General features: G+C 42.0%; 1 protein-coding gene and 1 long non-coding RNA gene across 2 annotated transcripts in view; one reads left to right on the top strand and one right to left on the bottom strand.

Moving 5' to 3' along the window:
• Nucleotides 1-3,889: 3,889 nt before the first annotated feature.
• Nucleotides 3,890-6,064, bottom strand: LOC146544927 (uncharacterized). The gene is made up of 2 exons (XR_014882098.1): nucleotides 4,964-6,064; nucleotides 3,890-4,305 (listed from the first exon to the last, which is right to left on the bottom strand). It is a non-coding gene; the product is annotated as an uncharacterized LOC146544927 (long non-coding RNA).
• Nucleotides 6,065-13,191: 7,127 nt separating this feature from the next.
• CRIM1 (cysteine rich transmembrane BMP regulator 1) overlaps nucleotides 13,192-17,003 on the top strand; it is a 164,440-nt gene continuing 160,628 nt past the window's right edge. The window contains exon 1 of the mRNA XM_085219560.1: nucleotides 13,192-13,816. Coding sequence (XP_085075686.1) covers nucleotides 13,450-13,816 — 367 coding nt within the window. The 5' untranslated portion in view covers nucleotides 13,192-13,449. The remainder of the gene's footprint in view (nucleotides 13,817-17,003) is intronic.

The following is a 17,003-nucleotide window of genomic DNA, read 5'->3' as shown; positions in this document are numbered from 1 at the left end:
AAGGCAGTTTACAGATAGTTATCCTAAATGTCCAAGTTTCCACAGCTTTAAACAGCGCACTTCCCCAAGTCTTAGAGATATTTTGTCCGTATTTAGTAGAGTTTTCTCTAGACCACAGGTGAGTTCCAGCTAATTAAAAAACTATTTGTAAACGTTTCCCTGGAAGATAGCCATTGAGATAGACAGTTGAGACCAGGAACAAATGGTACCTTGAGGTATGAAGGTACTGCCCAAAAGATACAAAATCAGCAGGGCCTAACTTCCCTATTTTATCTTGCTTATGTGATGTAATGATGAACAGCCCTCCACTTGCCTCTTGCTGCCACTCTCCTTCATATTCACTTACAATTAGTGCCAATGCTATATCTATTTAAGGCAGTGTAAAACCTAATGTGTGGTTGTGACAGAAAATAGCTATCAATTTCCTGAAATTTAGCGTTTGTTAGTTGCCCATAGAAATTGTCTCCCTTTTTTTATTTTAGCTCATTATTATTTTTACTTTTATTTGGTGAATTTGATACTTGATATCAGCCTTTGATATGTGTGATAATTTAACAGTATCGTGGTGATTACAGATGTAAATTTAGAAATGGTGGTTCGACTAACACTAACACTGGCCACTTCATTTGTTGCTGTTGTTCTAACAAAATTAACAAAGAGAAAGGAAGACTTTTATGCACAGTATAGCTGTGGAAGAAGTGGGAAAACATACCTAAATGGAGTCCTAGGACTACCAGAGACTCTTGCTCCCTCCTCCACCCAGCATTATATTGAGTTTCAGGTTTCCTTTAGGTTTCATCCAGTAGTAAAGGTCATCAATAACCTATTTCAACTGACAGAAATTGCCACTGTACTGTCAAACCTGAGTTCTGATCTGAGTCATCTGAAATACATGACACAACAAGCGATGGCAGTCATCTGCACTGTCCCCAGATTGTCAACAAAGCTCATTTTATGGCCCTGTTGCACCTTTGTATTGACTGAAATGAGACAAAGCTCTGAACCATAAAACATAGATGAGGAAAATGTTTCAGAAAACAGGCACAAATAAAATAGTATTTTGAAATGAATGGGAAGTTTTGCAAAAAACAGGGCACCTGATTGCTCTGATGTAAACTCCAAACAATAATTTCAGACTGTATGATAGCAATATAATAAATATTTCTATAGCAGAAATGAAGTGTTTTCATCAAGATCCCAGGTTTTGTGAATGGTAAAATTTCTCTGTGAGCTTAAATACAAAGCCAAAGAATCAGAAATCAAATCAAGGATATTTCTCCAGCAGAAGGATTAAATAAAGACAAATTTTTAACATTTAAATGAATATAATTTAAAGGATAACTGTCAGGTTTAGCTTTCTATACATTTAATGATAGCTATAAGGATAGAATTGATAGATTGGATTAATGTATTACAAAAAAAAAAAAAAACAACCAAAAATTACTTTTCACCTCATTCAAATTACCATAAACTTAGATACACATGTGAGACAAAAGAACTTTTTGTTTCCCCTTCTGTAATCCACCCTACCTAAAGTTTCTTAATACGTGGCAAGAAAAGTCATTGAATTATTCTTATTATGTATTTATTTAGGACCAACTTGCCATACGCTGCATATACGTGTAACAGAGGATGATCCAGCTAGCTAATCAAGTCAGACAATAAATAGATAAATGGAAACAAAAATGAAATAATAGGCCCATGGTCATGCAGTAAAGTAGCTGCTCTAACCACAGCTCTGCTCTTTCCACCCATGACACCCAGTAGATCAGGTGGACAGCCAGCCAGCCACATCTGTGGCGTAGCAAGGGAAAGAAGCATCCTGTAGGGCCTCTTCAGCCCTATACAAAGTCAAAAAGAATTCTGAGCAGCAAGTATTTCTTAGTAACAACAATTTCAGAATGAATTGCTTTTAGTACAGAAAATGATGTTAGTATCTAAAGCTTAATCTGCATCTAAGAATTGCAAATATCCTGGTAGTATTCTAAATGATGTCTCTTCTTAGGTAAACAGTGTAGTGTCCTGTTCATTCTACAAATGTTATCAATATTGTCATGGCTACGGTCTGGCTAAGTTAATAATATGTATAAAAATTGAGATCAATTAGATGTATAATGAAGGTAAGCAATACAGTCTCTTACACTGCTTCTGTGACTAGAAAAAGGTAATGCTGTAAGCAAGACAAATGTGGATTTTTCTGTTAAATATATGTTCATTGTAAATGCATAGTTAAACCAAGACCCTTTTTGTCACACTTAAGCTTTAAATCTCACTTATTAGAAATTGCATTGAAGTAGCAAAAAGACAAAGTGTGGAATATAAACTAAGATGTCTACATGAATTATTCATGGCAATGTGGAAAAATTAATTGATACAGAAAGAACACTAAATGTCCAAGGAGTATTCCTTTTGATAATTTTCACTTTTTTTTGACCTATTTTGTAAAAAGTGGAAAAAAATAAATTACTTTGAGTTCTCTCCTGCAATAACACATTTTCTCTTTGTCATATATTTCTCTACTCAGCCAGAGATCTCTACTGAACCCAGAGATATCAGTGACAAATCTGCCCTGGCTTATCCATTAATACAAAGAAAAGCAAAACAAAACAAGAAGACTTTCCTAATACCCTAGAAACTTGGAAACATTATTTCCTACAGTAAGAGGAAAAATACCAGCTTTCACTACTTCTAGCTGCTATCTAAAATTCCCAAGTACCTCATTTCCTTTTATGACAAAACCAAAACCTCCAATACAGAAGAGCTGCTAAAACCCTCTCTTGCTGATTAGGTAGAATTAGGAAAGGACTAATGATGTATTTGCTAACGATAACTATTAACAACTCACTAGATAATTTTCTATCAAATCAAAGAGTTTCATAACTCTTCTGCAAAGAGCAAAACATTACAGCAACCATTTCTGTCACATGGCTGTGTGTGTAGTGGGGATTTAAAGTTAATATCCGAAAGGCAAGTGATTAAACACCGCTGCACATCTTGAAATGATTGCTCAGTCCAAACGCTAAGAATATACATTAAAGCTGATCACCCATCACTGTCAAAGCATAGTCAGAGCCACCAGATAAACTTTTCAGTTAGACATCAGTCATTTTCCTTCCCACTGAGCTCTACGTCTATGCATCGACCACTGCCTTCATCTCATAGAAATTCCAGTTTGTGGTAGTTCTTGCCCAGAGGTGCTGGCTTTTCAGTGGAAGCTATAATGATTCAGGCTGCCAGCTCTGTCGGTCACTGGCCATAATGACAGTTGCAACAATTTCAGCTAAAACAGAAAATTTCTGTGGAACTAAGGGAAAAATGCCTTTGCCAATATATGGCAGGCAGACGTATTGGTCAGTTGACACTGCACATTAGAAGCGTGCCTGACCACTATCAAAGTTACATAAATGGAAGTTAAATAAGTGGAAGCTTAAAGGTGGAGTTTCTATTTCTTTTCCATTTCTGTGGTCAACAGAAGTATAAATGTTATGAAGTACAACAGTTCTTTATTATAGAATCATAGAAACATAGGTTCATAGTAATAGCACTGTAGGTAGGATGAAGGTAAAGGGAATTAACACACCTTTATTTCTCTTAAGTTCTTATTTCTATCTCTTTAGATTTTCCAGATGAGGTTTTTCCTGATTCAAAAACAACTGAGTAAACATGGCTTTGACTATGGAGGCCTTCTTTTCATACAACAAATTGAAATTATCATAAGTATTATTTAAAAATTTTAATAAATAACTGGACTTGAAATACTGTGTAACTGTCTTGTTTTTAGCTTCAGTTACAGAACTGAACATACGGTCTGTTGTTGTTTTTTTAAATAAAAACAACACAAACTGTTAATTTCCTCAGAATCACTGTACTGACAATGAAGACAAAGAAATTCAAGAAATTAATTAATTTTATTATTTATTCTGATTGTTTTTCTACAAAACACCATATTAATTTAAAAACTGATATGATTACAATTTTATGATTTCAGCTTAAATCAAAAAATATGCTTTATTGTACGGAAGAAAAAGAAAATGTTCTAAATTAACAGAGAGGAAAATATTAATAATGTAGTTCACTGGCAGCTTGATCTACTGAAGCCTATACTGGATGACCAGAGAAAGGAAAGTGGCTTAAGGTGCTTTTGCTCTTGCTGCTGGATATAAAAACTAATTCAGAAGGTGTAGGAAGGACTTGACTTTGGTTACATCTTGCCCTCAGTTGTTTTCAGTCTCTTTTAAATCTGTCAGAGGGACTGTGAACTATTGTCCTCTTCCTGCTCACCTGTTCATTTTCTTCAGACAACACCTGTGAGGAAATATTAATGACAACAGTAGTTTTTTATTCTTCTAAAATGTACTTCATGGAGTAGGAGAACAGCATGACTGGAGCAGCAGTCTATTCTTGATCTCATCAAGAGATCTAGCTGAATGCATGAAAAGCATTTATAAGACTGAAGTCAGGATGATGACAGTGCTACGCTTTCCCATGATAGGTTCTAAGCGAGATAGATTGTGAAAAGGCTGTACATAGTCTGTATCATATTCTCAGGAGTTATCTGCTTGCTATTTGCAAATCTAGCAATAAAAAATCACCTCTAAAGCCAGATTAACTGGCTAGTGAAAAAATAGTATTTTATTGCTAGTCTGCATTGCTGCAAAGTAGTAAGCAGACAAAGTACAGCAGCAAGTCTTTCTCCTTATAAGTGTCACGGAGTTAACGAGATCAATCTACACCCGTGACAGGGGGGCGGTAGACCCCTGCCCTCCCCTTCCCAGCCCACAAAATGGGAAGGAAGGGAGGAAAACAAAAAAAAACAGCGGCAACAATCTATGGAGGAAAACTTATTTTACTAATTATGATATCGGAATGCAAGATAACACAATATAATACAATCTGATTGAAATTGAGACTAATAAATCAAATAAAACAGGAGAGAGAGAGAGTTCCCGATACCGATTCAAACCTGAAAAGCTTGGAACGGCCAGGAAAGCACCCTCCAGCACCCACTGCCAGGCAGTAAGAGACCGCCCCACCCGGAAGGGTCAGATCCCATGACTTCTGTAACGTATAGGGATAGGTGCCTGGAATTGGAGCATTAACACTTTAACTCCCAGTATACTACATGATGTATTGATGCGGAATACTGAGAACCAAACCAAAACAAAAAAAAAAATATAAAACCATGACAATAAGAAAGATTTTCTCCTTAATAAGTAAGAAAACTCAAAAAGATTTACTGCCAGAAAATAACAAGGAGCCAACAGCAGTGTTTTTGGTAATAATCAAAGATTGGCTTGTGAGAGTTGATTAGCACTTTTATAGTAGAAGTGAAGGACTAGGAGCACAATACTGATAAAGTCATGTATTTTATTGCTAGGGAGTGAGAAAGCTTAAAACGTCTAGCAAACTGCTAATATCTTGAAAGTTCCTACCAACAGTAGGAGACTATTCCACATATACCTACATCTTCCTGCCCAATTCCTCTCTATTTGATCCATACTAATCAAACCAGCTTCCTTCCCACCTTTCTTTCTGCTGAGGCTTCTCTGCTGTTCAGGCCTTGCTTCCGTGTACCACTGTTTTCCCCTCACTGTATGAAATACTAAGTTTGTTAAGCAGAAATGTATTAAGAGGCAGGAGATTCTGTGTTCTCTTCCTAAGTCTATAGCTACCTTTTTCATGCACAAGTCATCTCACCTTTCTGCATATTTATGTAAACCCACTTGCTCCCTAAGATCACGATTCCAAATTCATACTTTAAAAGATAAATGCTGCTCAAAACACTGTTCTTAAAACAACATCCATTTGCTTATTTTAGCCAAGCCAGAACAGGAAATCTACTGAATGGGTTTTCTTGCATCCTGAAAGAAAAGGTACATGATCTTGCATGATGTTGAACATCTTCTGGTGTAGGCTGAGCGCATTAACATTTGTTGAAGCCTACATGAACTCCAAACTGGCAAAGTCTCTCTGTCTAGTTAGCAGTTTAGAAGACAAACCACCATATTTCTAATAATTTGAAGAAAAATGACAGATGTTACTGAATAGTTCTTTTAATATACTGAAATCAGCTCTGGAAGGCCAACTATTATCACAGCACAAACAGGGAAGTCAGGACAGAAAACAAGGAAGGAATAAGGCTTAGTTAGTCCTGAAAAAAATATCTGTAATCTATTTTTGCTCAAAGAAGTTTTAAAAATGAACACGTTGAAACAAGTATAAATGCTGATTTGTACTAATCTTTTTCTGTAAACATACTGCAGTAGCTTTAGACATATGGGCTTTGCAAATGGTATTCAAGCTGTGTGTAGTTCTAACCAAAAGAAGCTGAACATTTAGACTCATTATTTTCTATCCATGAAGAGAAACTAAGAAGCTCGTACAATTTACAAAAATAGTGTTTCACATTGGGAAAAACTCTCTGCTTTATTTTCATAAGCAACGTTAATTTACAAGGATGGACAAACCATCAAAATCTGATTTCCCCTACATACTTGGTATATATCAGAAACCAAATTTCTTAATTTGATATACATGAAGTTGTAATATCCAGAAGAGCATTTGACTTTGTCCTAAACATTTTTGCTAAGCCACATCATCAGAAGAAACCGAGAAGGTGATCAGAGACACGAATGGAAGCAAATCAGTAGAGATTGGTTGTTTTATGGCCAGTTACATTTATCAGCATTAAAATCTAGAAAGTGTTAGAAAAAACACTGGAAATGTGCTATGATTTCTCGGAATGAAAGGTCTATCCAGCTTTAATTAAAGACATCAAAAATAGTCATGATCTGCTAAATACTAAAGGATCAGGTTGAGATCGTCTTACCCTGGCTTCCATGAGTTCAGACAGTCAGAACACAGCCAGAATATGAAACACTGCCCAGAAATTTATAGCAAATACTGTCAGGAAACTTGCAGAGCTTTATATAGCCCCCTTGCCATGCAGTGCCTCCCAATTAACAGCTGATACCTTGTCTGGGTTATGGATTAACTATACTGCAAGAGCAGAGACATCTGCAAGGGGCACACCCACCGGGTCAGGCCAGCTCAGGCATCCCCACCTCTACAGCCAACAGTATTGACAACCTCCTCTCTTTTCTGTATGTTCTTGTTGTGCGTTCTCACTTAAAAACTGCCTGTGGGTTTGGGGGTTGTGTTGTTGGTGGTTTTTGTGTTTTTTGTTTCCATTTTTCGTGTTACTCTTGATAAGCAACAGCCAAATAGGCTCACACATATGAATGTACTGATGAAGTAAAATTTCTCTAGCACAAAAAGCATATATTTTTAGACATTTTATAGATATTTTAAGACATTTTCTAAGAGTACTATAATTCTCTTAGAAAAAGAAAAGTGAGACTTCCATTAATTTTGTTATTAAATATCATTTTAAAATTATCCCTTTAAAAATCAATTTATGTAGCCTCTGCTTAAGCCTGCTCTTCACTCATAATTAGACATTCTTCCTTTCAGTATTTGATTCATGCAAAACAAAAGATAAGCCCTTTTGTCCTTGTAAGAATTGGTTACTGAGGCTCAGTCAAATTTTTAAGAGTTTGAAGCTCAGTCAAGTTATGATGAATTTAAGCAGAAATAAAGAGTATTGCAACTGAGGCCTGACTTGACTTGATAAGAAGCTACCCAGCAGCTTAGTCCTGCTAACTTTACCTTCTCATGCTTTTCCTTCAAGAGTTCAAAACCATGTTTGAGAAAAATTAGTTCCTTGCTTTGCACACTGTGAAGATAACTTCCTTTGGACTTACTGAGCTGGGAAATTAGTTACAGTGCTTTTAGATCACATCTACTATGTCCCTCATCCTACTTGATTTTATCTATTTAGTACTGTAGTTATTGATACACAGAAGATTGCAGTGAAATAAACAATATTTTCAGTTTTATATTTTAACATTTAAAATCTTGTCAGTGTGCAGCACTATGAAAATGAATGTAGATGCTGATCTAATCCACCTACTTTTCTGCTGGCCAGATTTTCTGTAATAAAAATGCATATATTTGCTAGATTGACATATTCATTTTAAATACTTCTACTTTTCTTTTGTAAACTGACAGCAAATTTTCCACCTTTACTAACAGTATTTTCTTGTTATAAAGATTTTCTTCATGCTAAAGAAGCTAAAACCTACATGACCTTGAGGATGATCAATTTAAATACAAAATTGGATTTCTATACACAGCAGTTTTTTTCTCCTGATAGCCTTGTGGTAGATAGCCTTAAACAGATATTGACTCCCCAGTTGTTTAATCTTGTAATTTCTAAGATAAATATCTTGAAGTGCCTATATAAAAAAAACCCAAAACCTTAGCTTGAATGTGCAACGCTTTCAGTAATCCAAGTGAAATGTGAAGAGCTGCATATGTAAATGGCTGGTCGTATGAATTTATTGGTTATTTATTAATCAATTTTATTAATTTATAGCTTCTATCTGTTTAAAAGCATGCAGAAGTAAATTAGTAATGCAATTTTATCTGAAGATTGCTTGTGCAGTTGCTCTGACTCTATTGAAAAAGCAGGTCCTTTCACTTGTATGTTCCATATGAGCAGCCCAAGGTGCATTAGGAGAAAGCTGCAAACACTTCTGTCTGTCAGTTATTCCGGACTTAAATGTTAAACTACTGTGTTATTCCAAGCTAAGAATTCAACAGAGAGGAAAGGCTTATAGGATTGAAGAAAACAGAGACTACCTTGATAGGACATATATAGATATGTATGTATGTATGTATATGTATGTATGTATGTATTAGGAACTGGTTCTAAACAATTCTTTTTGCAAAAAGATTGTTTTCATTAAATTGAATTCTCATATTCAGTTTTGCAGTTTCACACAATTTTCCATTTAAGGATTTTGAAACACCTTCCAGCTACTACTGCAATAACTGTATACTTCTGTGAAAAAGAGAGAAATTATTCTCGTGTGTTTTAGACTGATTCAGCACTGCTTGTAATAGGGGCAGGTTTCGTCTTGATCATTGTCTCTGGGAGCAGAGATTGCTCATGTGTACAACCTATTTATGGAAAAGTTTATGTCTAGAGACTGCTACAAAGGAGACAAGAGTGATCTTAGCCCACTAAAGAATAGAGAAGGAATTTAATGTGCAACAAAGTTACAAAGAAGTACAGAAAAGAAACGTTTGCATAGAAAAAAAGTATAACGTGAATATTAAAATCACCATTGTTCCAGAACTCAGAAGAGATTCACAAGAAGTTATCAATATATATCAACTCTGTAAAAGCAAATGTTGGAATTGTGAAAATGTGAAATTGTGAAAATGAAGACAACTTGCTGTTCCGCTTTTTGATTAGAAAAAAAATCATTTTTCATACTATAGATATTATCTCTACCTGTGTCATAAAACAAACTCTGTATTTCAGTTGTCACTATTGTATCATACTTATCCGGACATTTATGTTGAGCACCTATTTTTCACACAGATATTCAGCCCTAGAGGAGTGAATGGTACAGAGCTGAGGATTTAATGGATGGGGTAACTGTTTCTCATTAGCACTGCCAGTTTTGCAAAAGTTCTACACTGACTAAGCTATAACTCCACTCCTATTAGTTCTTCAACTTCATCCAGCCTAGAAGCGGTTGTAATGCTAGCACTACAGAAAAATAAGCCCAGGAAGTTTCAGCTGCTACAGCCTGTTTATCAGAATGTTTCTCTTCCTCTCACAGCTGTATTTTGTGGCATTTATTAAATTGTTTCTAGGCAAAATTAAGAGCTGGATTTCACTTCAGTACCTCAATCAACTTGCTGCAAAGCAACTTGGATCAGTAGACTCCTTAGTAAATCAAGAGGCAGTAAGTCAAGTGAATTTTCTTGTAAGGGTCCATCACTGCTTCTTGCTGGAGAAAGCAGGAAAATTCACTTGCCCTGCAAAGTCATCAAATACTGGATTTGCTGTTTTCCAAGGATTTCCATTGCCCCTATGGACTGTCCTCACATTTGGGGCAAGACTTCTCTACCTTTCCTGTTGAACCTGTGCCATTGTGCAATGAAGTATTTAGTGGGGCCAGAAAAGGGAAATACAAGCATAAGTAGGAGTCGTTTGTGACTCACACGTAAAGGACAAGGCGTGAGGGTATGGGAACCCTAAATTCTGGTTCTTGTTGCATAAATATTTCTGTGTTTTGCTCCCTCCCATGAAGCTATTATTGGGTAAGCAGCCTGTGACGCAGGGTGCTAATCCTGCTCACAGCTGAAGCCTCTCTCTGTTGGCACTCGTCTCAAAAATTTGTTCTCTTTTTCTCCGGCCCTACAACATTCTTATCTAGGCTGTCTCTAGCTTTCTTCTTCATCTGTTTTTGTACTGCTTCTAATGCTTCTTTGTTCCCACACATGCAAAGACACATTAGGTCCAATGAGTTCTTTGTGCCTTGAGTACACCGCACATCAGTGCAGCACAAGACTCGTAAGGCTGGCATGTCTGGGAAATACTGAGCCTCCTGTGCATGCAATCCAATGTCTGGGATTTCCATGCTGGCTGTGTTCACCAGTCCTGGAAAAATACCTACATATTTTGCACAGACCAGTTCCTTTTTCAACTTGAAGTTTGTAATACACTGTAATTAGATCACTTTGCATCTTTTGATAAGCTAAGCAAGTTGAATTTTAGTCTTTCATCACATATTATATTGTGCAGCATCATTTCTAGCACTGAAATCGCTTTTAAAATTGCCGTCTGCACGATCTCAGATTTGTGAATAGCGTTTTAAAAATACATCCACAAGAACTGCATGCCTCATTCTAAAATCCATCTTGGCAAAGCTACAGACAGGAGGTAACACCCCATCATACGCCTCATCGGTAAGAGACATGACCAAAAGGCAGTGTTTCCAGATCATAGGAAACACTATGTTTTTACAAACTGTTCTCATCCAAATCGCAGTGTTGTTTGGGTTTTTTTTAGTGGAAACTTCTGGTGAATTAAAAGTATTCTGACCCCTGCAGGTGCTTTGGGAGACTGACGCTAGTGGGCTGAGGCCGAGGAAAGGATTTTTGAGGAAACAGTGAAAATTTTTCAGCATTTTACAAAAGTTCTTGTTCAGTGCACTGATACAGACATTGATACAACACCACCACTCTGCCATAACATTCAGTCTGAGTGTAATATGACCTTCAGAGCTCTCCTGACTAAATACTTTCCAGAACACAATGATGTACCACGCTTTGTTTGTTGTCAAATGCATGTGTTGTTTATACCAAAACGTAGTACTTTTATAAGATCAGCTTATCATTGACTTCCCAAATCTGTTCAAAAAAATAACACAGTTCAAATACTGCTCCTCAGTAGATGGCTGCTTCTCGTTGTCCATTACTTTTTGAGGTATGTCAGCTAAATAGCCCTAATCCATGTAATGTATGCTGTATCGATAGTGTTTCATCACAGTAATGATGTACTAAAAAGCACAGACCAAGACAAGTGCCTTGCAAACTATTGGGGCTAATTAAAACATTTGTAGCTCTGGAAAAATAAACTTTTACAACTTAGTTTAAATTCAGAATTGATCAGGGTACAGACAGCTACTCTGACACAAAGAAAACATCATTATTTTTAATATAGAAGGCAAACATAGGAAATGCTTTATTTTCCAGCATCACATTGCACTACTGTTTCCATCAGTAATGGGCCTATGCTGGTAGCAGGGAACCTTGATACAAGAGGACTAGAATATACATCAGTCAATCACAGTGCTTTTTACACAGCAAAAAGAGGCATCATTGCTGACAGAGCTTCACGTTAGTGCTTCTTCTGTTACCGGTAGCCTGTCTGTTACATTGCCCTCCCAGAGAAGGTCTCCAGTTGACATCAGAACTGGCTCTTCTGAGAAAGTGGATGACTGTTTGGAACTAGAGAAACCATCCATACCTTGGCACCCTTCTTAATAACCTATATTAAGTTTCCAGAACCTGTCTCCTTAAATTCTCCACATCATTGGCACCAGAGTGCACAACTGAAGACTTTCCAGGCTCAGCATTGTGCAGCTGACATAATCCCACCTGCTGAGTAAATTACTTCATTCTCTAAATCTCCACAACATCATACACAGATTCTGATAGTGGAATAAGTTAATTCCCACAGCCTTCTCGGTACCCCTGCGAACAAAACTAAAGCAGAGCAGATGACCTTTCTCCTCAGGCGCTGCTGACAGCCCGGTTTGGGGGAAGGCAGCTCCAGAGGCTCTGAAAGCGGGCTGTTCGCCCGTAGGCACCACCGCTCGTTCTGCAGCCCCTCGGGACGTTCCCCCGGCCCGGCCCGCAGCGAAGCAGAGCGCTGGGCGCGCTGCCTCCTGCCGGCCCTTCGGAGCCGAACCGCCTCATCGCGAGCGGGCAGCGCCGGGCCCCGGACTCTCCGCCGGGCCCAAGGCGGCAGCGCCGCCGCAAACGCAGCTCTCGCAGCGGCCGCCGCCTTCCTTCCCCGCGAGCGAGTCTCAGGGCCCGAGCCGCGAGCGGACTGAGCCGGCTTGTTTACCGGGGCGCGGCCCGAGCCTCGAGGATCGGCCGTTAGGGCAGTTAGAGGAGCGGGCCGGGCTGCGGGGACGGGACGGGGCGGGAGGCGCTCGCCCTCCGCCGCGCAGGGGCCGAGCGGGAGAGGAGGCGTTCCCCGTCCCGGCGCCCCGTTCCCTCGGGGGACAGGCGGAGGAAGAGGAGGTGGCTCTCGCCCCAAGTCCCCTTCGCGGCTCCCCCACCGTGGCTGCGTCCACCGCGGGGTTCGCGCCCACTATGCCCCGGTGTCCCTCGGAAGCACGCACTCCCCTCCGGCCGCCGCCGGCCCGCGCCTCTATTCTGGCGCACCCGCCTCGAGCCGCTCCGAACCCGGAGCTCCAGGCGGGGGAGGGGAGGGGCGAAAGGGAGGGGGCGGCCGCCGCCGCCGTGGGGCCCAGGCCGCTCCTCGCCTCCGCTGCGTCTCTCCCCGGCCCCGGCATCTGGGGCGGCGGGAGGAGCGGGCGGAGCCGGCCGAGGCGGCAGCCAATGAGGAGGCGCGAGCCGGCAGGCGGGGCGGGGCGAGGGCGATCGCCGCCCAATGGGGGAAGGGCGGAGGACGCACTCGGAGCGGGGCGAGCCGCAGGCAGGAGGCGAGTCGGGACTCGGGCTGCGAGCGGGGCACAGGCGCCGCCGCACCCAGGGGCTCGCAGCTGCTTGCGCGCGATCGCCTCTCCTCCGGCGTAGACGGAACCGGCAGCCGGCAGGCGAAGAACGCACAGATCGACGGACGCCGCTTCCCGCGGGGTACAGCGGGCGGAGCCGCCGCCGCTGCCGCCGGGAGCAGAAGTTTGGCTGGAGCGGCCGCCGCCGAGAGAGGAAACTTTCCTCGGGGGGCCGGAGGCGGGGGCGGCGGGAAGGAGCCGCCGCTCGGCGGCTTTTCGCGGCGCGCTCGGGGGCTCCGGCGCGGCTCCCCCCGGCGCGGGCCGGGCGGCGGCGGCCGGGATGTACCTGGCAGCGGTCTCGGCGGGGAGGAGGCGGCCGGGCGGAGACGGCGGCGGAGGTGGCGGCGGCTGGCACCTGGCGGCGGCGGGGTGGCTGCTGCTGCTGGCGCTGCTGCTGGGCCAGCCGGGGACGCGGGCGCTCGTCTGCCTGCCCTGCGACGAGTCCAAGTGCGAGGAGCCCAAGAGCTGCCCCGGCAGCATCGTGCTGGGTATCTGCGGCTGCTGCTTCATGTGCGCCCGGCAGCGCAACGAGAGCTGCGGGGGCGTCTACGGGCTGCACGGCGCCTGCGACCGGGGGCTGCGCTGTGTCATCCGCCCGCCGCTCAACGGCGATTCCATCACCGAGTACGAAGTGGGCGTCTGTGAAGGTGAGAGGCGGCCGGACCCTGCCCTCCGAGCGCCGCGTTCTCTCCTTCCCTTCCTTCCTTTCTTCCTTCTTTCCCTCCAGTCCCCGTCCCAAGCGCGGAGCCCCGCGCCGCCCCGCCGTGCGGCAGTGCGTAGTCGTGCCGCCGGCTCGGGACGGGACGAGCACCCCAGCCCCGCGGCGAGGGGATGCCTCGGCCGCTCCCTGCCTCTTCTGCCGGTGCCCCCAGCGCGTTTCCCCGGCGTGGCAACGCAGCGGGATCGGAGCGCTGTGTGCGGAGCTGCCCGCGTCGCTTCGCGTGCTATTGTGTTTTGCCGTGTTCTACCCGCCCCGGTCTACTGCGAGGGCGTCTTCCGAGCCGTTCCGCTTAGGAGGAGAGTATTTGAAAGTTTCACCCTTAGTTTTGGTAGCTTGCAGTAACGTCAGGCTCTTCCAATTTCGTTCTCTGTTTAGTAGCTCGCTGGCTTGTTAATAGTTTATGTCAAGTCAGCCAGCTGTTAGTAGTACCCCGCTAGAATTCCTTGATAAGAGAAGACCTGGGGACAGCTTGCCAGCCTGAGATCAGGGGAGGTCAGCACTGCACACATGATGTCTGTTCTGGATTCCTCCTTCTGAAGGAAACACAAAGGCTGATCATCTGTTGTAAAGTTTTTCCTTCCTGTTCCTGTCACTTAATATCTGCCTGCCTGTCTGCCCACACACGCTCACTGTACGATAAGGCATATCTGTGTTTTGCACATCAGGAGCGAGCCCCGTGGCAGGACAACTCGCAGCTGCTCCAGCTGTATGCCTGCTGCTTATGAAGTGATGAACTAGTGTGAAGCGCAAGCGATCTGCTCACAGCTCCTCTTCAAATGTTGAATCTATCAGGGTCTCTTAAGAGTTCTTTCATATATTATTTCCTACAAGGCTAAAGAAAAGCTTTTCAGTCTCTCTTATCTTGCTTTGTCCCTCCAGCTTGCTTTTCCCCCAGGCTGAGGGAAAACATGGCGCTGTATAGAGCTTACAAATAAGCAGTAGTTTGGAATATGTAGAAATGTATGTGAGACTTTGAGTGTGAGCTTCGACAATTCTGGAAAAGAAGAGCGGGGCTTGCTGCTCTCGACGGGTAGAGGGCAGTAGAAAGTCCAAAAAGCTATTGCAGACTGTGTCCAAAACCTGGCCTTTAAAATGATACACTGTTTTGAGAGAACTAGAGCCGATCTTTCTTAGTGAGCAGCTGACCTTGCTTCTGGCACAGGTTTTTACTTGCTGCTCCATTCATTTCGCTTAGGGGTAAAATGCGGACCACAGCAAGCCAGGGTCTCCTTTCTGTTGTTACTTGCACAGGAGCAGCTGCAGGGTTAAAAGCCCTGTTAAAGAATTAAAAACGTTTCTAAACTGCTTTGAAGACCTTTGTTGAGCCCATGAGGTTAAATATGTATGTTGCTGTAGTCTCTCCTTTTTTTTTTTTTTTTTTTTTTTAGCGTGTATTGGAAAAGTTGTTTTCAAATAGGAAAGTACTTCAAAAGACCTACCTAGTTTTGAAAGGATTTTTGGTTTTACATGTTTTTAAGTAAATGCTTGGCTTGAACTGCTGTCCTTTTGGTTAAAAAATCTGAAAGCCTCCAGTCTTTAAATGTCTCAATGTTCTAGCTCCCTTACTGTATTGGAGTATGGATGTCTCTGGCAGTTTAGGAGTATTTCATTCCTCTGAAGTGATGCAATCTGTACATTGCTGTAGTTCAACTCGTAACACGTCCCATCTACTGTTGAAAATAGTATGAAGCATTTGTTGGCAAGATTGCATTTCAATTAGTGTTGTGGTTAGAAACTAGTTCCAGCTGTCCCTATAGGAATAGTTGGGGAGATAAGCTATCTATTTAATTTTCATTCTCGTAAATGAAAAGTAACTGAGCTGAACTGTCAGCCTAATAAATAGTACTGGAATACCTATTAGGGAATTGTCAGGAAACTGCCTCATTCTAAGCAACAGAAGCAAATTCATTGTTTCTTACAGCATGTATTGTATATAAGTGGTAGCAGCAAGGGGAAGAGGGGAAAAAAAAAAAAAAAAAAAACAAAAAAAAAAACAGGACTTAATGTGCTGCCTCTGTGCTCTGAAATAAAGTTGATTAGCTCTGTGTTTTTAATTGGTGTGACTGAAACTGTTGGGCAGTTTACCAACACTCATGAAATGGGCTGGGCTTGTATACCTGATGAATCAATATCACTGAGTGATGGTTTTCATTTATCTGCTAACAGAATAAAGGCTGCTCCTTTTAATACTATGTATTGGGGGTGAAAGCCCTATGCTACCTACTCTAGTTCAGGGAGGGGGAAATGGAGGTGACTTACAGAACCGTGTGACTAGAAACTGATGTATTTACTCTCCTTCCTGTCTCTAGCTTTCTCTTTCACTGCAATTTTTTACACTGAAATGACCCCTACTGGTTACAGTTATAAGCTTTTTTTATTATTATTTTGAGTCTTGAATGGGATGCTTTGGCTTAGTTCAGGGTACCAATACAAAATGGATTGAAAAACTCGAAGCTGTAATTACACAAGGTAAAAATACTTGTCTATAAATTTGATATTAGTATTACATAAAAACATTGTAAGAACACGGCATAAGTGAGCTCTGTGACACCTGATGGAGAAGTTTCCATGGAATCTGTCACTAATGGCCGTTGTTTTTGTTAAGTCAGCACTTACTAATGAAATCTTATTAATTCTTAAGTTCTTTTCTTCACCCTTCTAAGTGCTGAGGAAAGCACTCAGTCTTCTCACCGTATTAACTGTGCAGGTCTTTGTGCAGTTCTAAGGCTCTGTGGCATTATTGTGGTGACTGTAAATGCCTTTCCTGCATTTATTATACATTCCTGTAGTTGTGTTCTTGGTAAAGAATAATTCTTAGGACAGCTTCTCCAGACATGGCTGAGTACTTCTGAAGGGTGACCTTGAGAGGCTTCGAACACCTCCAGACTCTGTTGACTTTCCAGGAGAGCTGTTGGGTTGGTTTGTTGAGGTGTCAGGAGCACAGAGCTGGCTGAAAGCCAAACCTCTCAGCATCAAAAAACTGTGAGCTCTGTGCAGGGGCTGCTCTTGTTCTCTGTGTTTGAGTGAAGACCCGGAGCCACCTCTAAATTAGACAAGAGCTCTCCAGAAACACATTGGCCTTGGCTTCTGCATTAGCCAGGCTTTGCAGAGCT

The sequence above is a fragment of the Meleagris gallopavo genome, chromosome 2 (assembly GCF_905368555.1).
Source record: "Meleagris gallopavo chromosome 2, MGAL_WU_HG_1.1, whole genome shotgun sequence".
NCBI lineage: Eukaryota > Metazoa > Chordata > Aves > Galliformes > Phasianidae > Meleagris > Meleagris gallopavo.
Note: the sequence above shows the minus strand (reverse complement) of the source record. Positions and strands in the feature narration are given on the sequence as shown.